This window comes from Filobasidium floriforme (genome assembly GCF_021052385.1).
Source record: "Filobasidium floriforme strain CBS 6241 chromosome Unknown HD553scaffold_15, whole genome shotgun sequence".
Lineage (NCBI taxonomy): Eukaryota > Fungi > Basidiomycota > Tremellomycetes > Filobasidiales > Filobasidiaceae > Filobasidium > Filobasidium floriforme.
Window position 1 is genome coordinate 128550 of NW_025763636.1, and position 20067 is coordinate 148616.

The 20067-nt window shown below is 53.4% G+C and overlaps 7 protein-coding genes across 7 annotated transcripts; 3 read left to right on the top strand and 4 right to left on the bottom strand.

Moving 5' to 3' along the window:
• HD553DRAFT_59932 (uncharacterized protein) lies at window positions 1-2947 on the top strand. The gene is made up of 5 exons (XM_046184347.1): window positions 1-317; window positions 393-1184; window positions 1278-2180; window positions 2316-2470; window positions 2540-2947. The coding sequence occupies exons 1-5, from the start codon at window positions 157-159 to the stop codon at window positions 2851-2853; spliced, it is 2325 nt and encodes a 774-aa protein (XP_046035350.1). The 5' UTR covers window positions 1-156; the 3' UTR covers window positions 2854-2947.
• Window positions 2948-3474: 527 nt separating this feature from the next.
• HD553DRAFT_60077 (ras family-domain-containing protein) lies at window positions 3475-5306 on the top strand. Its single transcript, XM_046184348.1, has 5 exons — window positions 3475-3761; window positions 4144-4283; window positions 4409-4596; window positions 4690-4778; window positions 4873-5306. Exons 1-5 carry the CDS (start codon window positions 3695-3697, stop codon window positions 5040-5042), a joined length of 654 nt encoding a protein of 217 aa, XP_046035351.1. The 5' UTR covers window positions 3475-3694; the 3' UTR covers window positions 5043-5306.
• A 1302-nt stretch (window positions 5307-6608) lies between these two features.
• HD553DRAFT_297618 (integral membrane protein S linking to the trans Golgi network-domain-containing protein) lies at window positions 6609-7925 on the bottom strand. Its single transcript, XM_046178551.1, has 5 exons — window positions 7851-7925; window positions 7673-7772; window positions 7149-7606; window positions 6896-7073; window positions 6609-6812 (listed from the first exon to the last, which is right to left on the bottom strand). The coding sequence occupies exons 2-5, from the start codon at window positions 7718-7720 to the stop codon at window positions 6708-6710; spliced, it is 789 nt and encodes a 262-aa protein (XP_046035352.1). The 5' UTR covers window positions 7721-7772; window positions 7851-7925; the 3' UTR covers window positions 6609-6707.
• Window positions 7926-8576: 651 nt separating this feature from the next.
• HD553DRAFT_59825 (uncharacterized protein) lies at window positions 8577-10519 on the bottom strand. Its single transcript, XM_046184344.1, has one exon. The coding sequence runs from the start codon at window positions 10391-10393 to the stop codon at window positions 8678-8680; it is 1716 nt and encodes a 571-aa protein (XP_046035353.1). The 5' UTR covers window positions 10394-10519; the 3' UTR covers window positions 8577-8677.
• On the bottom strand, window positions 10520-12179 carry HD553DRAFT_59824 (uncharacterized protein). The gene has a single exon (XM_046184343.1). The coding sequence runs from the start codon at window positions 12072-12074 to the stop codon at window positions 10647-10649; it is 1428 nt and encodes a 475-aa protein (XP_046035354.1). The 5' UTR covers window positions 12075-12179; the 3' UTR covers window positions 10520-10646.
• Window positions 12180-14461: 2282 nt separating this feature from the next.
• Window positions 14462-16690, top strand: HD553DRAFT_357786 (major facilitator superfamily domain-containing protein; the record flags this gene model as incomplete). Its single annotated transcript, XM_046183887.1, has 7 exons — window positions 14462-14777; window positions 14925-15112; window positions 15211-15476; window positions 15542-16031; window positions 16105-16178; window positions 16263-16420; window positions 16524-16690. 7 exons carry the CDS (start codon window positions 14462-14464, stop codon window positions 16616-16618), a joined length of 1587 nt encoding a protein of 528 aa, XP_046035355.1. The 3' UTR covers window positions 16619-16690.
• Window positions 16691-16832: 142 nt separating this feature from the next.
• On the bottom strand, window positions 16833-18268 carry HD553DRAFT_357788 (uncharacterized protein; the record flags this gene model as incomplete). Its single annotated transcript, XM_046183888.1, has 6 exons — window positions 18133-18268; window positions 17886-18058; window positions 17712-17811; window positions 17499-17602; window positions 17294-17399; window positions 16833-17158 (listed from the first exon to the last, which is right to left on the bottom strand). Exons 1-6 carry the CDS (start codon window positions 18182-18184, stop codon window positions 16833-16835), a joined length of 861 nt encoding a protein of 286 aa, XP_046035356.1. The 5' UTR covers window positions 18185-18268.
• Between the last annotated feature and the right edge of the window lie 1799 nt (window positions 18269-20067).

Genomic DNA, 20067 nt, shown 5'->3' on the forward strand with positions numbered 1-20067 from the left:
TATCACATCTACCAGCTACCAGACCTGACCTATGCTCTATACTTGCATTCTACAAGATTCTATGGCGCTAGCGTTGGATTCATGATTGTGTCTTCTTGAATCGCCGGCGATACCCAGGCAGAAACGGCAGAAACGTAACGGCTCGCCAATTTGGACATGGCCGAAACCTTGCCAGACCACGATATGGTCGACCTGGATACCCCAACAGCTGTCAAGCTGCCATACCCAGAATTCAGCGTCTTGGAAGATGGAAAAGAAGGAAAATTCTTGCCTCAGATCGGTGGGGATGCTGGAGCTGAGAGGGTATATCGAGGATGGTGAGCTTTTATCAAACCCCTATCTTTCCTCGACTTCTTTCCAGGCTGACCAGTGCTTCGAGATCACGCTCACAGGGCAGCCAAGGCACTCGAGGTAGACCTCAATGGCAAGACCTCGTTGAGCTCTGTGTTCGAGCATCTGCGGTCCACCTTTACACCTCCGCCGGGAATACTTATGATCCAGGACGCATCGGGGCTCTTGCCCTACCTGCCCGGAAACGCCAGCACTCCACGCAAGAAATCGTCTAGCAAGGCGATCAAAGCCGATACCTACATAATCGAAGGTTTCAAGCTCAAGCAGCCGACGTTCGACGATATGAGCGACGTTTGGAAGAGCGTCGGGATGAGCCTCTTGCGATGGGCTCTGGCGACTTTCGAGCGGGATCGAGCGGACTCGATGCAACAGGACGTTGAGGTTCAAGGAGGACGGGCTGGTTCGTCTTCACGAGGAGAAGAGTCGCCCACGGTCTCAGGATCGAACAGCAACAGTAATGGCAATAGCTTGAATGAAGCAGGGGCATCGACCTCGACGGGAAATGGGTCGGCAAATTCTCCTCGGAACGAAGTTGATGGACAGGATGCTTTCGGACTGGCGGTCCTCCCCGATTCTGCGTTTGTGATCACCTCCCCAAACGCACTCCCGTTCCCCGAGATCTGCGTCAGGCGGAATATCGATACGGAGCCTGCTGTACAGCATAAGAGCAGTGATATGAACCTAAAAATGACGGCAATGCCGAAGGACACGGAGATGATGGACGGTGTAGAGACAATGGAGACGACGTGCGAACCGCAGAAAGTACGAAAGAAGGCTCTGTATGCTGAGCAGCGGGTCGGACCGGAAGGGTCCAGGACGGTCGCCCTAGCCTGGTAAGCCTGCCGTAACTCCCACATCACTACACGTCATACTAATCAGAATATACACTACTTCCACTCGCTCCTGTCCTTTGGTGGGCTGTACAGGCTTAACGCAGTGACGATCCCGGATAACGACACCTCGACGGCCCATTATACCCGATTAGACTCGATCTACAATCTCTATCGCGCGTACGCGTACCACCCGTTCCGATGCCCCGTGCTGGATTATCAGGTGTTCGAGGAGGTGCTCATTCAGGCCGTAGGAGCTGAGGGGATCGTGAATGGGTTGCACGATGGTCAGGTCGAGCCGGAAATGGACGATATGATCGGAGATGATGACATGCAGGACAAGAAGGAGATGGACGAGGATGACGCGTCAGGATCGGTAGCTAACGCAACAACGGCATCGGCGGCGGCAACGATACCCCTACCAACAATACCAGCAACAGCAGCTACAGCAGAACCCATTACGATACCATCAACAACCTCAACAAAGCCCTCCAACCCTCAACCCAAACCGAGATCCCGATCTCGGTTGATCCGCCTGACCGTCCGCCCACCCGACAAGGTCATTCAGAAATCACACGAAGCCATCTGGGAATCCGTCGGTATGAATTGGAAAAAAGCCAGAACGTTCGGATGGGACGAGGTAAGGATGGTCGGGACGAGGAAGAGGGAGGTGGGGGGTACGCAAGGGAGGGCGCAGGTGAAGCTGAAGGTCAAAGATGGTTTGGGGTTGGAAGAGGAGCAGCGGAGGAGGAAGAATACCGGTATGAATTCAGATATGAGCATGGGCGCGGTGGCAGGTCGGACTGTGTATCACGGGGCTGGTACTGTTACGGGCCCAGGACCAGGACCAGGGCCTGGACTGGGGATCAGGACGGAAATGGCCTCACATTCAGCATCGATGAGAACACCAGGACCGCTGACGTTGAGACCGGTAGACGTCCGTCCGAGGGTAGCTGTCGGTCTATCAGGGAGGGTCCCAACGGATTTCGTCACCATCTGGTAAGTCCCCCGTGTTTTCTTCTTGCAACCATTAGTCGAACTCGAGATTGAAGCTGAGGCTACGATCCCCTGTTCGTGCTCCTTTTCATGATCATCATCATCGGAATATGACCCGTCGCCGATCCCGCACATCAGGCTCTCCCAGAACTACCGACCCGCCCCTCTCGGCTGTGGCCGGTCCACCCCACAAAAAGAGCTGTGGCAAGACTATACCCGGTTGGTCAGGTACCACAGTGGGCTGTACGAATCGGATCTGAGGCGGTACGGGGCGTTGAAAGAGCGGGTGGACGGTATGGCTAGAGCTATGCCATATGCACTCGATTCAACAACAATAACAACATCAAATTTAACGACCACAGGTTCGAAGGCGGAATCTCAACACCAGCACCTCTACCAGACCCAGATCCTCTCCCAAGAACTCGTCCGGCTGACCCAGCTGCACCGAGCGTTAGGGTATTATATGGACCTCCAACCTGCCGGGCTTTTCGGGCTTGTAAGCGAGATGTTTGGGTGTACGTTAGGAAGGATGGGTGATGGAGGGTATGGGCTGGATGGGTTGGAGAGGGTCTGGAGTGGGGGTGGAGTTAGGAGTAGAGTGGAAAATGGAGGTGGGATTGCAGTGGGTGGGAGAGGTGCCTATAATGGGGATGTTCGGCGAGACGGTATGAGGTGAAAAGAGGTCAGGTGACGTACGGCCGGACGATTGCGGCGAGCCAATCACAGCGGGTCGATTGAGGATCTAGGATGAGAGACGAGACGAGACATGACGATCTGACGAGACAAGTGAGACACGACACGATGAAACGCAACGTAAACGCAACGCGACGACGCTTTCCTTCCCGTGACCGCGATAAGGTATGATCATTCGAACGTGCTACGCTCCCGGTTTCGGATTCGGGAATACCGGTAAGACCCTCTGCTCATGGCGATCCCGAGACCCTCCTTTGAGTGAGATGAGAGCAAGAAAGTAAGGGAGATAAGGGAAAGATCCCCCTTTCGACACCCTTGATCTTGGCCCCCCGATCTGTCCGGGGAGATCGGATCCGCGCGCTCTCTCGGCGTATCAACCAACATCAACCCCGTACAAGTAACTGTATATCATCCTGGATCGCTAGCGATTACTACGATCTCCCTTTCGAGCTCAACAACATTTGCCACCGAACTCACGTCATCACATACAACCGTACACATCATCATATAGTAGTGTCAAGATTGTCTTGGTACCCTGCGTGTGAGCCGTGTGAGATTCGGCGAGCTAGTCGGAAGTCCGAAATCGACCTAATTCGTCAGCTGCCACCTTTGCCTCTCTCGCTCACCACGGACCCAAATTGACTTACTGCCAGAAGATAATCGGCGACCAATCTCGACCTCGACCTCGCATCGTTGTCACTGCCATACCACCTTCAACCATACACAGGTTACAGCCTAGACATTCAGCTAGGGCTCTATCAATCCCCACTCGTCGTCGCCCTCAACGGTACAAAAGAAAGCACATACAAGAGCCAACCTCAGACATGTCGGAATCAACATCCAAAGTCGCGTTGAAGAGAAAGATCTTGGTCATGGGAAGTCGAAGTGTCGGTGAGTCCAGTCCCTCTCCCATATCGTCTTTTAGTTTCGCATTGGGCTCTTTGGTTCTACGATCAAGAGGCTTGGACTTCGGAGCGGTGGGAGGCAGTGGAGGTTGTTGTGAGATGAGGAGAAGGTGGCGATCTTGGATCGGATCGAAGATGATGGACAAGGCAGAGCGGGAGGATCGCACAGTATCGGTCTGGATCCTAGATCTTGTCCCCACCAGATTCTCCACCACCTCTACAACCCACCCTGACTTCCTCCTCATATCCCATTTCCTCAATCCATAATGTACATGAATCATGCTCCAACCATAACACCATGCTGAACCCACCGTCGCCCTCACCCTCACCCTCGCCCTTGCGTTTGCATTCGCATCTACATTTCACAGGCAAATCATCCCTAACCTCCCTCTACATGCAAAACCAATTCAACGACTCGTACTACCCTACGATCGAGAGCACGTATCACAAGGATATCGTACATGATGGGATCACGTACGAGTGCGAGATTATCGATACCGCCGGGCAGGTCAGTCACCCCCCCCTCAACGCATTATGAGCTGAACTAGGAGGAGTTCTGATGTCTTATTACAAAATTCCTCTTCGCCTCTTTTCCAATGTCCGCTTTCACCCTTCGCGATTCCCTATTTGCAGGACGAATACTCCCTCTTCAACCACAAATACGCAGTAGGGATCCACGGGTACATCCTCGTCTACTCGATCGCGAGCCGCCAGTCCTTTGAGATGATCCAGACGCTGCACGACAAGATCTTGGACTTCCAGGGGGTGGAGAAGGTGTGTTGTGTCGTTGTCGGGCAGAAGAGCGATTTGGGCGGGGTGAGGTGAGTGTTTCTTGTTCACGGGCGAGTTTGTGTGGAGTCGAGGTGGAAGCTGATAGATTAAGGCATGATTGATGTTACGGATGCGATACGTAGACAAGTCAAGACGGACGAAGGGAGATCGGTAGCTCAGAAGCTGGGAGCTAGCTTTATCGAGACTTCTGCCAAGGACAACAAGAACGTCCGTGAGTGTTGTCCTACCACCTTGCTCATTTTCTCGATCAGATTCGTCGACGAGTCCGCTGGCTAATATAATATGCTCGAACCTACGCGCTGCAGAACAAGTCTTCGACCTCCTCATGGTCGAGATGCGCAAAGTCTTCAACCCGCCGCAGGAGAAGAAGAATGCCAGCGGGAAGTCATCGGCCGGAGGAGCCGCTTCCTCGTCGGCTTCGGGGGGAAGTACCGGTGGCGGTTGGTTCTCGGGCTGGTTCGGAAGCAAGAAGTAAACGGGCGGGAACTGCAGCGGTATCAAGGCTAGGGACTCGGACCTGGACTTGGTACAGCTTGCCTCAGGGTGGTTCTTGATCTTGGCGAGCCGAGGAGGAGGAGCAGGAGGGCCTCGATCGATCTTTTCTCATACACGGACAATAGTCTTCCCCCCGGATTTCTTCTCTTAGCGATTTCTACTCGACTCGACTACAATCTATCTCTGTTGGCTCCTGGACGGGCACATCTCGGAGGAAAACACTCGGACTCTACTCTGTCTTTCTCTATTCGCTCGGTTTGACCTCCATCCGTACTATCCCGTTCCGTTCGCCCTCGTCTGTACCAACGTCATCTGCTCGCCCTACTTCCTACTGGACAACCGGGAACACCCACCCCAGTTGATTCGACAAGTCGGGCCGCTTTATAATCCGGATAGACAGTCCGGTTCCTCAATTCTCGTTTGTTTGGTTTCCTTCGAGTCGGGTTACCGCTATACTCGGTCTTGTAATATCGCTGTTGTTGTCATCTTTGGGCCGCTCGTCAGGTCTTATACATTATTTCCACCTGATATGTCAAGGATAACCTTTCCATTTGCCATACCTGGAGGCGTCGCGATTGTCGGAAGCCTTCGCAAGGCCCTCGTCGATTCCGTCGAAACCCCTTGCAAGCCGCAAGATCTCCTGGAACACAAGAAGACCCAAAAGAAGAACCTCAAGGCCGAGAAGGACACCCTCCAGACCGAAAAGGAGAACCTTGAGAAGCGAGTGAAAGACTTGGAGACGGCACAAGGGCCAAAAGGCTGCCGAACTTGAGTGTCATTGGCACTGCCTATCACTTGACCTCGAGCCAAAGCCAGCGCTTCCATTACGTTGGCTACTGGACCTGTCATACCAAAGATCACTCCAGCCCAGATCATTGTTGAGGTCGTGCCCAAAACCAAGGTCAGCCACGCTCACATCTGTCTCTGCCAGCTCTGCTCGCTATATGGTGAGATACGTTCGAGGCGGAACGTGATGTCAGCAATTTTCTAGGCTTGCCGTTCCATCTGAGTGTATACCTGTATCGTATCTCCATCACCGTCCCTACAGTTGCCTCTACCGCATCCCTGATAGCTTTGATGCCTTTTTTGACCTTGACGTGAGGAACCCCGGCCATACGAAGCAGACCCAGGAATGGTGCCTAGAGTTGCCTCTACCGCATCTCCAATAGCTTTGACGTTGACATATGCTCGACCTGACTTCGAAAGGTCGGGGCATAATGTCGCGAACCGGCTCACCGCTAGCGTTGTCCGACTCTTTCTACCGTGGACAATGTCAATGGCCCTGCGACATGGCGGAATCGTTTCGCAGCCGCTCCCTCAACTGCCTGGCCGAACTACGCTTTGCTCCAGATGACTGGGTCAGGATAGAAACCCTGTTCGGTTTACCTCGTACCCCAGGAGGACGAGGACGACGCCGATTCGCCTCTGATGGCCCTCGATTAGGCAGGGGGCGATATGACCTACAAGAACTCGCCGTTTTTATGAATGGCCAGACAAGATCTCGAGGGACCTTCCCCTACGTCGTAATAGACGGTGGCGGTAGGTGCCCGGTGATGAATAATTGATGCATAGTTTGCTGAATGTGACATCCAGTTGGAGACCTGAGTACAAGCGGTTTGAGTAAAAGCAGAGAGGGGTATCGCAGCTACCGCTCGTCCAGTTCGAATTCCTCTGCCTGGAGCGGATTCCGTTCTTCCTGTGCGAAAGACTGGGCGCCGAGTCCCTCGCTCATCTCCCTCTTGACGCAGAGCTGTAATTGAGGTTACGGAAGGCGTATGATATCAGCTACGCGTTATATTTTGATCACAGGGAAGGTGGATAACATGAACGTACCTGCTCGGCCCCGACGATCATGATGATCGCCCCGGTTAACATGACCACCCAGAAGAACAAGCTCGTAGGGAATGACCCTGTACTGTATGTCGAGATGAAGACGTGGTTGAAGAGTAGGGTGAGGGAGAAATCGAGGATGTGCGTTGGTTTGCGAATGAGGTAGTAGAGAGGGATGATGCTGGTCAAGGCGTAAAATGACAATCTCGTGAGCTTTATTGGTCCTCAGACATGCGGTGGGACCATGTGGACTCACTCGACGAAACATGCTAGGAGCCATGTTCCTGCTAATATCCAGCCTCTCCGTCGGCTCACACCATAATCCCAAACCTCGAAATCGTCATCCTTTTCGTCCTTGACGGCGTAGTGCGTCCGTTCGTTGTCCCGTCTCGATAGAGAACGTTGTAGGAACGAGACTACGGCAACGTCCACATTCTCCGCTGGTAAAGACTCGTGTGAGCCTCTGAATATCCGTCCAGAAGCTTGTGCTGCTTCCGTTGTCGATAAAGCGATCTGTCGCTTCTCTACAGTCGGCGGTTCACGAGGCAACTTCTTTGCTGTTGTTCTGCTAGCGATCTCTCGCCAATCTAGCACGTAACCCTTGTTATACGGTCCTCCCGCATATGTTAGAGCGTTCCCATCGGTGAGCACGGTGACCAAGGGTGGTATCACCAGACTAAGGAGTAGATAGTGCAGTGTTTGCAGGGATATGATCTGTGCATGGCGATCGTTCGATCAGCTTCCTTTAAATCACGGTCAAGGTCTCAATACGGAACTTGCCTGGCTGATAATCAGTACTGGATCCCATCCTTGTATCCGCCGGACCATAATGAGATTGTCGAGGACTATGGGGTCTTGTCTAGCTAGCTGTATAGAGGATCTGGAGGGTAGGTATACAGGTATATGGCCATATCATCAGATCAAGGTTCTGGGACTCGGTTCCGCTTCCGCCGATCACCTCCATCGCAATGAACTCCGATCCTCGCTGTTATTGGTATGCTATGTACTATCTCTGTACAACGGTTTACACCTGACCCAGTTGATCAGCTACATTCAGCTCGTGTATAGCTTCTAGTTCGTAAGGGAGATCCAGTCATCCTAGGCGTGAAGAGGGTCGTAAAGGGAAAACTCGGTCGTGAGATCATAGGAAACGCAAGAGGACTCGTGGAAGGCAATTATGGTTCGCCCGACCTCGCCCGCTTGTGGACGGGATGGTACGGGGGAGGGGCGTCTTTGGTGTCATGGTGCCACGCTCCATTAGCTGAGAGCATGGGCTCTCCTTCAGGGAGAACGTATTGGCTGGTTGCGGTAATCTCGGGTGGACTAGGCGAGGTGCTGTCGTACCCCGCAAAGGAGACTCGACGGGATTGTCGATCTTCGCTCGAAACCTGGTCGATATTCCCGGTGCCAGGCAAGCCGTCGGAGTTGGATGTCCGAATGGTAGGCCTCTGCCTATCAAATGCGATCCCCAGACCTCCAACCTGTTCGGCCGGCATTTGAGGGACGCAAGGGTTGACCAGCCTCAGCTGTCCAGTCGAGTGCGCAGCCTTCGCGTCTCCGAGCTGTGCGATCAGAGCGCTCATCGGTCGCTGCGATTGAACAGGTCTGTCATATGGCGTGCCATGCGTACTCTCGTCGGCCTGACTCGGATCGCGAGACAAGCTGGACGAAGGCAAGGGCTCATCGGTGGCGCTGGACTCCAAACAGTGAGAGACCAAGGAGCATCGGACCCGGTCGAAGATGTGGTCGATCTGAGGGAGACCAAGCTGCACAATGCGAAGACCGTTAGTAGTGTGCAAGAAAGATAGATCTTTCGGGATCGCCACGACTCACTGTCGACCGAATCTCCTCTAGGAGCCAACCCACTCGCACGGTATCTTGTCGGCTCCAAGCTTGGCCCTGAAGCGAGACTTTTTGTCGTTCCGACTCGATAATCCTCAAAAGCTCAATCTCGAGCATGCCCGGGCTAAGACCTGCAGCGAGATTGCTCGTTCCAGGCTCGAAGAGATTCAAGACTTGCGACAACGTCGAGGGCATCGTTAAAACGAAGCGGCTCGGGTCTGGCGTGGCTGCCGGAGTGCGTTTCAAGATCGATCCGAGAGCAGGTGTAATCGGAGAGTTCGGTTGGGTGGAAGTAGAGGGCATATTTTGCTGCAAGCTAGTGCTTCGATCCGGGATCGGCCGTGGAGGCGAAGTAGCCTTGGGAAACGGCGAAATTTCTCCTTCATCTACGTCGACGTCGAACGATTCCCGTGCCACAGTCTCGCCATCCGACAGTACCTCGTCCGACAAGGGAACACTCTGCAATCTGCTTCTTGCCGGCGAATGCGTTTTGAGACCGTCAATGGGATCGGTTTCAGACGTCAGCCGAGGTGATTCTTCCGCCAGCGTCGACAGCTTAGGGATCGGCTCGGTCTCAGGTTCAGGTGACGTCAATGACCGATGAGACGTGCGGGACGCTGAATCTCGAGTGGCAAAGATTGATGCCATCTCCAATGCTGTTTCGGAAGAAAATACCGACATCTTGCTCATTCCCTTGCGATGTCGGGTGGTTTGCTGGGGCATCTCGAGCGGACTGGGAAGAGCGGCCTCAGATTTGAATTCGCTGGCGAGGTCTCGCACGACAAACGTATCTTGTACCGCTGTACTCGGTTCTGATTCGTTATTCCCCGGCTGTTCAGGATCAGATGCTTCTCTGGTCACCGGTGGAGAAGGACTCGTTTCCGAGCCGTCTTCGCTCGATTGCACTGGTAGCGACTCTGTCAGAGGCGGCAGAGCTGCGCCCAAAGGTAGTGGCGGCGGCATATCGGTTACGAGCTGTAGCGCGGTACCGCTTCGGATAGCCATAGGTCGCATGATAACGAAGCCAGTAGACTTGACAGGTTCATGGACGACGACAGGCTGCTCGTCTGGGACAGCTTTGACTGGAGTTGCCTTCTTTCGTCGCCATCTGTCGTTCTCCTCTTGCGATCTCAGCGCAGCCTGACGAATGGCTTTGATCCTCCTGACCACTCTATCAGATCGTTCAGGTAGCAGGAAAGCTTGACGGACCTGCTCGAATACCGACACAAGGTGAAAGTGATGCTTGTCCATGCAACCAGACTCGATGAGGTTGAGCGCCGCATCGACAACGTCGACTCCGCTTTGCTCTTCGTCCATCGCGACCCACCATCCCGTGGCGTCAACTAGTCGCCGCCTGCGAGTCCGGCGGATCCACTCGATCAGCAGTTCGCGCGTGTTGGGCACAGTCGGAAGAGCCAAGATGTCGAATACGATAGTCTGAATTCGGGCTTCGTCGATGAGTGATCGCTGAGAGGACGGGTTGGAGATGGAACCCGCCGATAGATTCGGAGTCGAGCCTCCCCAAGTGCTGAGCGTGGCCGGCAAGGATGGGCGTCGCGAATCCCAGCTCCGACTCGGCGGAAGCCCGCCCGCCTTGAAGTTGGAAGCGCTCGATCGGAATGGCGGGAATGGCGTTGAAGGTAGAAGTACCGTGCGCATGGCGTTCTGTACCAGGTCCACCAGGTCGTCAGGTATCTGCGCCGGAAAAATGACATCCCACCTTCAGCTCGACTACATATCAGATCGATATGCATCTATACTCACTCTGGCCAACACCTCGTCCTTGACCATTCTGGCCAATTCCCACCGATCGATGATGTCCCATCTGACCCTGAGCCAAGCCTCGATCTTGATCGACACGCGTTGTTTCTCGGCGTCCGACAATCCAAGCTCGACCTCGCGTCCGAGGGCATCACGATGAAACTCTCGATCGAGCGCGTTGAGTCGCTTGACGAGCTGAACTGAGGAGCAGTAGCCCATGTGGAAGCGGACCTTGTGCAGCGCCGACTGGATGGCTGGATGAAAATGTCGACCGCAATTCAGGATCATCTACCGGATTTGCGAGACAAGCACATCTATCAGCGTCGCCGTGACGTTTTGTAGGCGGACGAGAAGGATTTCTTACCTCGAACTCTATCTGCGCGAGTTTCGCGTTGAGGGCTTCGAGCTCCATCATCCCCTTCTTGCTGTTCTTGCCATCGCTCCGTTCATTCTCGCTTCCTCGACTCGGTCGTCTAGACGTCCCAAGCCTACTTCCGGACCTCAAGATCGTGCTCCCACGCTCGCTACCACTTGCGGTCAACCCTTCACCGTCGTCTGCCGGGTCCGCGACAAGCTCTTTCTTCAGGTCCCACGACGTCATACGTTTCGAGATGTAAGCGAGGAGTACTTCCTGGACTTGTTGTTCCCGCAGCTTGCTGGAAGAAGATGGCCCAGAAGCCATGCTTGCGGTCGGAAGGTCGGTTTTCAGTCCGTGCAATGCACGAGGATGAACTGCTGTCGCGGTCGTATTCGAGCGGGTGACGTCGGTACTGACGTTAACGTCATCATCGGCGCTCGCCAAGGCGTCCTTGGGTCTGATAGTCCTGTCCACGCTCCGGACTTGCAACTCCTCGTCGCGACTCTTCCCGCTGCGTCTTTGAGACTTTTCCTTGGACCGGATCTTGCTGCTCGAAGTGCCAAAGATCGAAGTCAACGTCTTGGTGGTCAACACCTCGTCCTGCGCTTCGCCCATCGGAGCCGAATTCAAAGCATTATTGGCTGAATTAGATTCTTGTCTGCCGGACCGGGTCATACGACGCAAAAATCCGAGCTTTTTAGGCTTTTGCTCCTCGGCGCCTACCACGTTCAAGTTCAATCGCGGAGAGGCGGGAACGGGCGGGTTCTGTATGATCGACAGTGGCCGCGATGAGTCTATAGACACTTTAGACCTCGTACCCATTTGCGACTGATCGCGATCGCGATTAGAACGGCTGAGAAACCTGGATAGGCCGGAAGAAGACCCTCCGTTGATGATACTGGTAGCAGGGGTAACTCGACCAGAGTCTTGTCTTTCGTCCCGGTTGTGAAAATCGGAGGTGAGCTGTGCTTCTCGAGTTCGAAGATCAGAACCGCTGTTCGACCTGAAACGTTTCCTTCCCGACCCGACATTTGCGGCAGCGTTCCCTCCATCCTTAGCGCTCTTTCCACTTCCTCCTCCATTCACATTCCCGAGACCTCCCGTAACCTCCCCTTTACTCACTGCACCCCGGTTGAACCGCCTATCCGCAGCGACGAGGCAATCCACGACCGTCTTCTTGTTGATCTCCCAAAACCCTTGCGAGTCGAGCAGAGGCGTCATGGTATGCAGGTTCGGGGGCAGGTGTAGTTGAATCTTGGGGGATTGCGTTATCCGTTGAATGAGGGGGAGGTTCGGGTGGAGCGATAGCTGTACGGGGGAAAGGTACTGTCAACAATTCATTCGTTCAAGGATGCAGGGGATTCTCAGGAATTCGACTCGACTCACAGACCCCTTAACCAGTCCCGCCAAATCCCTCGTCAAATCCCTCACCCTAACCCCCCTCCCGACCCAGAAATCCACCCATTCTTGCAATCCCAGCACGCCTTGCTCCATCTCCAAGTCTGGGGAGGTCAAGAACGTATAGATCGGGGCGAGACGTTTCGAGAGATGTAAGTTGGGTGTATGGGGAGTGGGAGACAGGGGGATGTTTGCGGTCGAAGATGTGGCTGGGATGGGAAGGATCTGAGGCAAGGATGGCGAGGATTGCAATTGAGGGAGAGTGGCCGTAAAAGCGGGCGTGGGGCCGTGTGTATGAGATGGCGGTGGAGTATGCCTGTGCGTCTGACTCTGTCCATGATTGTACGGTCCCGAAAGCGAGTGCGGTTGAGATAAAGGCGACCTCGTCGAAGAAGGTGTTCCCGTAGTCGGAACATCCGTAACGTTCGTATTCGTCGAAGCGACCGTCGAACCGGTCCCGGGCCGTCTGAATTTCTTTCCCCTCGAATTAGAGTGTGAGTGGGGTTGTCCGAATATCGAGCTCGGGTTGGGTAGGGTCTTGTGAGAGCTGGGGATCGAGTAGGAGGGAGAAGGCTGTGCGTAAGGGTAAGAAGTAGTAGTACTGCTAGATGTCTGGCGGGACCGGGAAGATGGGTACAGGTAAGGCGTGATCAGATGGGTACCGGTCGCTGATCCTGGTTCCCGTCCGTCCTTTGCGTATCCGTTCCCAAACGCATAACCATCCCGGTACTCGGCATCATTTCCATCTTCCTCTTCATCCATTCCCTCTTGATCCTGGTCACTCTCATATTCGCCAGGTATGTTCCCAGGGAACGACCTCCCGATCGGTACGCTCTCTCCTCTCGCCCTCAGGATGCTCGGCGCGGACATGGCGAACGACGAGTGGTTGTACATCGCCGTTGACGAATTGGTCGTGTGAATCCGTGATCGTGTGCGGAGATGAGGTGGGGGTGGGGAGAGCATGGTTTCGTCTTCTCTTCGTCAGGGTGGATGGTGTTCGTTCTGATGTTGCGTGGTAGGTGGTCGTTCTAGGTCGTGCTGGCACTGTTATGGCTACTGTATGGCACATCAAAGTGTATGGTCACAAGTGTCAAGTTGGAGAGAGTCGGAATGTTCTCGAGGTGGAAAGTGGTCCTGGAGCGAAAGAGGCTTATGGACGTTTTGCTTTTCCCGGCGAATGAAAATATCTCTCTAATGTTCGTTTGTTGTTGGCCTCGATCTCCGATCTCGATCCTCGTTTCGGCTCCGATCGAGATCAACAATTCATGGCACCTCCCCATCTTTCGGGCCTTGGCAGAAGCATGCTCGCCGGGCATGATACGTCGTTGTTTTTTTTGATCAGCCTCTCCTGTTCGATGTTCGTCGTCTTGGGCGGTTGTCTGCTGTCAGAACGTCCGACTTGGTGATGTGTTTGATGAAGTGAGCCTTGCTCGATCGAGGTCTCAAGTTCAATCGCCGGGGGTCGGGCGAGTGTCTGTGTTTCACGATGGTCTTCGCAACAACCACCGATATCGAGTCCGGCGATTGAAAAACTGAAAGTCGTATCTTCTCGTGCTCTAGGCCCCCTATCATCCGCTCGAACGAAAAGAGAAGGGTTAGAGACCAAAAGCCGAAAGAGGTGGATCCCTGGTTCTCCTGATACATTAAAATCCATCCATGACATTCTTTACGGGGCGCGGTGTGGAGGGCACCAGGTGGATCCGATCCACTTGATGTCCTCGGTTGCGCTTAGAAGGGGCAAAGGACCCGAGGTGGGCCTAACCGATCAAGAAAGAAGCAGGTGGGCATCTGGTGCGACGAGGACTGACAGGCGCGTCGTGTTTCATGGTCATCGCCGTCGTTCTTACACTCGCCATCGCTCGTTCGCTCGTTCGTCAATCTGATACACGATATTACACATCCGTCGAATTCACCGGCTTTATCATAAGTTGCAACTCGCTGGCCTGACCGATTTTACAGCAACAAGACATCCAAAGGACGTCTGTTTCGGATCTCTTCCGCGCCAAACCCAAGCCTTTGAACTCTAATCTCAGCCAAAAGGCATCACGTGATCATTACAATCCGCCGACTGATTGTCCGAGCTGAGGACGAAAGCTCACTGTTGATTGTGAATTCTTAATGTCTTGATGAACATGATCTCGCCGTTTGGACGATAAGGTCATGCAATGCGGGTTTCAGGTTGAAATTGCTGAAACACTACATGCGACACGATGACACGCGGGGACGACGACAACCCAGCTGGATCGATCGGAAGCAAGAACGAGATGGCGATCGGGTCCGAGGCGATCGAATTACATCCTTTGGACTCGTCTCCGAAGGTATCGAAAGAGTCTCGAGACGAGCACATCGTACTCAACGAGTCTCGTAGCCATGACAAAGATACCGACGACCTCTTGTTGGACTATGACGAGACCGAATTGTTCTCGCCCGGAGTAGAGAAACCTAGAGGTAGCGGGGACGGAGGGCTGAGAAGGGCGGTGGAATGGAGATGGATGGGAGCGCTCTTCTGGTTGATGTTCCTCGCAGGTAAGCACGAATACTTGGGCTGGAGAGACTTTGTGTCGCTGGTTGATTTTTCAGTACTACTTGATCGAATGTATCACGGCATCAACGAAACGACCATCATGATTTCGGTCTTTACCATTCGACTGCAACCTCAACCTTGACCCGCAGGCTGGAGCGACGCATCAACAGGACCCCTCCTACTCCGAATTCAGTCACACTACCAACTCTCTTACCCGATTGTCTCCCTCGTCTTTGTCTGCGCGTTCACAGGATTTGCTTTGGCCGCCGGGGTGAACGTCTGGGTAGAGACGAGGTGGGGATTCGGGAAGGCTGTTGGCGTGGCGGCTATCTGTCAGGTCAGTCTTTTCACCTCTTGAGAACGCTGAAGCGAGGCACTATATCTTGTTACAATTTGCTGATACTGTACATCGATATCCGGTCGACCTCGCGGCAGACCCTAGCGTTCTCCATACAAGCGACCAAACCCCCCTTTCCCATGTTCCTCCTCTCTTTCATCCCCAACGGCCTAGGGATGGGTCTCCAAGACGCCAACGCCAACGCTTTTACTACCCGCTTGCCCTCCCCCTCGCAGAAAATGTCTCTCCTCCATGCGGTCTACGGCCTAGGTGCTTTTGTCACGCCTTTGATTGGGACTCAGTTTGCGAGGGAGGGGATGAGGGGGAGGTGGCAAGGGTTTTATCTGTGTTCGGTATTGGTAGGGTAAGTACGTGGCTATACTAGGCCTAGATTGTTTAAGCTTGTACGCTGATCTCCGGCCTATACAGGTTGATCGATGTCGGGTTACTTTGGGGAGTCTTTCGAGGAAAGAGAGAGGAGCGATTATTCGAGGAGCAAGGATATGAGCCGGATGAGAGGGACGAAGGATCGGGTGGGAAGTACGTCTTGGCCGAGCAAGAAGAGATTGAGGACGACGAGTCTCGCCGAAACTTGATCATTACCCCGTCACCACAACCGAAGTCGGATCCTTCCTCATCGGAATCCTCAGCCAAACTCCGCCGGATCCTGACCACCCCATTCGTACACGTAGTCGCCCTGTTCACCTGGATCTACGTCGGTATCGAAGTGACCATCGGCGGATGGGCAGTAACCTACCTCATCCAAGTCCGAGGAGCAGGTGAAGACGCCGGATACGCCTCTTCAGGCTTTTTCGGGGGTTTGATGATTGGGAGGGTAGTACAGATATGGGTATCGACGTGGTTGAGCGAGCAGATGGCGGTGTTGCTTTACACGGGTACAGCAGGGGTTTTGATTATAGTGAGATCGGGTTGATCTTTGGGATGAGGATGAAGTTGGCTGATGCGCCGTTGAGATCGCTTCTTGAGGTCAGGTCATCTGGCACGTACCGAGTGTCATGGTGAACGCCGTCGCCTACGCTATCACAGGGCTCGTCCTCGGTCCCATGTAAGCTGGTTCCGACACTCACTGATTTTCGCATCTACGATACTTATCTTATAGACGTCCCTTCGACCTTTTCCTGCGTGTCAGATACCCCATCATGATGAACGCCACAGCGGCCTCCTTGGACCCAGACTTGGCGGGTGGTGCTATCGGGTACATTGCCGCGCTGGGGCAATGTGGGTCGGCCTTATTTCCTTGGATGACAGGCGCTTTGGCTGGCAGTTATGGGGTCTGGGCGTTGCAGCGTGGGTCACACTTCGATGCTGATTTCTCCTCGGTAGAGAAAGAAAGCTGAGTACCTGCTCCTTCGGGACATTCGGGTAATTCCATTGGGAAACCGGATTGCAGCGCTCTTGTTGGCGATGATCCTCCTCGAAGGTGGATTATGGGCCGTGGTAGTCAGGATGAGCCGGGACAAGTGGAAGAGCCCGCACAATTTCTAAAGACTTGATGCTCGGATCGAGGTTATGAACAAGAACCTGGACACGGACGATATGGCAAACAAACGCAGGGCTTGACGATACGAAAACAACATGCGCATACGAACGAAACGAAATGATGATGGCCGGATGAGAAACATGCTAGACAATACGGATTCAACAAGGAAAGATCACGAGGGACAATAGCGATTATACAGTTGTATACAGGCATTTTTTTCTATATCAGACCACAGACGATAACCAGAAGGGGAACGAGACACAGTGCTAGTTTTGCTACCAATCCTCTCTCTACCGCTCCGTTCTCGGCAGACTCTGACGGCGGTGGCATCGGACTCTCCGTGGCAGCCCCCGTTCCTGTGTCTGTTGTCGCTCCGGTAGGTCGGGCGATAGAGATGGTCGAAGTGATGGCTTCAGATGGATAAGACGAACTCAATTGCGAGCTGGTCGACATCGGGGTGGAGGTTGGGGTGATCGTGCTGGACGGACGAAGGGCCGTACCGAGGGTCGCAGAGGAGAGTAGACAGGTCTGTTTGACGTCCGTCGCTGTAGTATCGCAATATTCCGTTGTTCCCAGGTTATACACAAAATCAGTCGGGTGCGATTCAACTCGACAAGGAGAGTGGAAGAAAGTGAGAAAAGAGGAGAGAGAAGAGGAGATAGGATGAACAGGAGACTGACCGGTATATTCCTCCCCGCCGAGGTACATTATACAGTTCAGACATTGTAAGCTGGCTATCTCGTCGACGCCTTTACAGATACATCCTTGGTCTTCCGAGCCGCAAGTCTGTAGTACAGTAGTATCGATAACAGCATAAGCGAGTCTAGCGTTTTAGAGATGACCAGCATTCAGACTGCACGAACTAGAAGAGCGGGGAGAGCTTACAGAGAGGGTATTGACAGCGGACAGGTCGGAGGAACAGAGCGGTCGACAGGATTCGGCAGTAGGAGGTTTGGGTATCAAACGACATTCTTGATAAAAGTCGAATACTGTCATTCATCACAAAGAGGTGCACAAGAGTCAGTAAGACGGAATGATTCTGGGTTAGAACCGTGCTGCGATATGGCTGAGAGGGTTCGGAGAGGAGAGAGTACTTACTCTCAGTGATACTGCTAAGGTTGCCGTGGCAGCTCAGACAAGAGCTCGAGAGTTGCTGAGACGCTTGACAGACACAGGGTTGATCATCGGCTTTGCATTTCTAGACACATCCCAGATCGACCTTAAGATCAGCTACCGTGCAAAGTGAAAGACGAGGGGGTGAGACGGACTTACTTGTAGAGCACCCAGCCCAGGAGCGTCCAAGCTCGTACAATAATTGTCCGCGCAAAGCTGGGTCGACTGTCGTCGATTTAGAGTCAAGTTGGCTGGAGATGATCTGTCCGCTGTCAGGGCTTTGATTCCGAACAAGACTGCTGATGATTGTGATCGTGCATCGGCGAGGTTGACTGTATTCCGAGAGCGATACCAAGATTGGTCTAAGTTGAACAATGCCGAGGAGATAAGGAGATGTCGGACTGACCAAGGCAGGAGAACAGGACGAGGTTGACGAGGGCGGGAAGAGGGGAGAACATGGCTGTGGGGTCGATGAAGACGGGGACGAGGATGCTAAAACTTGGCTTTGAATCTTTCTACGTGTGTATTCGTGAACATGTCATTGACTTGGCAAGATTGATATCCCATCGAGATCGAGGAAAGTTGATTCTCCGACCTTCTCGATCACAATCTCTTCCCTTTGTTCGCTCAAATCCGACAAAAGGGGGCGACGCGCGTGTGTTCGAGTTTCGCGTTTCAGGTTGGCAGTATGAGATTGCGAACACTCGTCCTTTGTACGGCCATCTGAAAAGGCAAAGGGCTGAGTACAGGATGATTCAGTGAGTAGTTCTGCGTGAGGGAAGGTTGCCTGCGTATAGCTGTAAGAACGAGGGGAATCAGTCCAGTCCCTCTCCAATGGTTCTCGGGGCCAGCAGAGATAGGTTGAGGCAGACAGCTACACCGCTCAAGACGCATGAATCGATCGACATCGAGTTTATTGTCACGAGCGGTAGCCATGTCTATCTTATGGGCCGACATGATATATCTATCCAGATACGATCCAGTGTTCCACCAGGCCATGTTGGAACTCCATGTGGCGGTCCTTCCGACGTGTCGAGTTCTCAGCAGAATCGGGCTCTTATGATTCGATCAATGATCGGTGCAGACTTACTTCTAGCGCGATGCAGTCACGGACTTCCCAGCATTGACACTCTGCAACCTATCACTAGTACTGCTGTACGCTAGCAGACTTCAAGACGCATCCCCACCTCATGCGATATTTGCGGCTCCAGTCGATGACGCGTGTTTGACTTCCTTTGACGGGTCTCGTGATCCCAAACTTGAGAGAGAGATCCGAAACTGTTTCTCCGGTTTCATCCTTGGAACATAGCACTGCCATAGTCTGTAGGCTGCCCGAATCGTTGCGAGCAATAATATACAAGCAAGTCTAGCTAGCGAGCATCTTTCGACTGTCGCATATCGATAAAACGTATCCACAACAACTGCAATAAGAATCATCACCAGTTATGACAAAACGACCACCGATCAAAAGATTCGACTCCATCCTTTCGCATGGGAGTACTGGAGTTGCATCGAGTAACGGGATCGCGCCTTCTCTAGCAAGCGATGGTTCTCACCGGCGATACACTGGTGATTCGGTACCCCATGCGCGGATTCCTCTGCGAAGCCGAGATTCCAGTGATTCTGCCTCTGGGTTGTCGCGCACCAGCACAATCGCAGAATCAATCAGAAGCCAATTCAGTAACGCATGTGACAGGCTCTTCAGTCATCTGAGGAATAGTCGGTCGTCGTCGCATACCATGACGGTGGATGATCCAGATGGGCGACTTGGAAACTCCGAGTACGATCCTAGTTTGTCGACTAGTAACTCTAGTGAAAGATCCTACCGGAAGTCAGTCGCGAGTGATGCTCCGTCCATTAGTCTGAGAAGTCGAATGAAAAAGGTGTTTGGCAGAGAATCAGGCTCAAAACGAAAGCCCGATACCGCAAAAATGTCTTGGAGCGACGGGAGGCCGCATGATCTCGATCGACAGTCAACTGCATCGAGCGGTTCGAGCCATCTAAGTAGGAAAGATCTGGAACAGAACCTGGCAGATTGGGCTGGTGAGTCTCACAAACGATTCGATAAATGCAGAACCATTGCATTGACAGGCTGAGTAACTTGTCGCTGAGTAGTAGTAGCTGAGCCATCTTTACTGAGTCGATCTTCCCATAGGAGGGAATCAGTCACATCTAAGGGACCGGAGGGCGTACCTGCAGCTTACCTTGCTCGAAGGGAAACGGATGAGCTGAACAGAACCAAGGCGAAGGAGAATCCCGGATGGTTGAAGCGCCGCTTCATGAGGCACAAACCTGGTCAACAGGCCGTAGCCCCGGAACCCAGCGCTATGAAGATCAAGTC

Coding starts and splice junctions, on each gene's coding strand:
- HD553DRAFT_59932 (XM_046184347.1), top strand. CDS start 157: ATGGCCGAAACCTTGCCAGACCACGATATGGTCGACCTGGATACCCCA. Junction 318..392: donor GAGAGGGTATATCGAGGATG/GTGAGCTTTTAT, acceptor TCACGCTCACAG/GGCAGCCAAGGCACTCGAGG. Junction 1,185..1,277: donor AGGACGGTCGCCCTAGCCTG/GTAAGCCTGCCG, acceptor TGGGCTGTACAG/GCTTAACGCAGTGACGATCC.
- HD553DRAFT_60077 (XM_046184348.1), top strand. CDS start 3,695: ATGTCGGAATCAACATCCAAAGTCGCGTTGAAGAGAAAGATCTTGGTC. Junction 4,284..4,408: donor TTATCGATACCGCCGGGCAG/GTCAGTCACCCC, acceptor CCCTATTTGCAG/GACGAATACTCCCTCTTCAA. Junction 4,597..4,689: donor AGCGATTTGGGCGGGGTGAG/GTGAGTGTTTCT, acceptor TGCGATACGTAG/ACAAGTCAAGACGGACGAAG.
- HD553DRAFT_297618 (XM_046178551.1), bottom strand. CDS start 7,720: ATGGTCCGGCGGATACAAGGATGGGATCCAGTACTGATTATCAGCCAG. Junction 7,607..7,672: donor CAGTACTGATTATCAGCCAG/GCAAGTTCCGTA, acceptor CGCCATGCACAG/ATCATATCCCTGCAAACACT. Junction 6,813..6,895: donor TGATCGTCGGGGCCGAGCAG/GTACGTTCATGT, acceptor CCTCAATTACAG/CTCTGCGTCAAGAGGGAGAT.
- HD553DRAFT_59825 (XM_046184344.1), bottom strand. CDS start 10,393: ATGCGCACGGTACTTCTACCTTCAACGCCATTCCCGCCATTCCGATCG.
- HD553DRAFT_59824 (XM_046184343.1), bottom strand. CDS start 12,074: ATGACGCCTCTGCTCGACTCGCAAGGGTTTTGGGAGATCAACAAGAAG.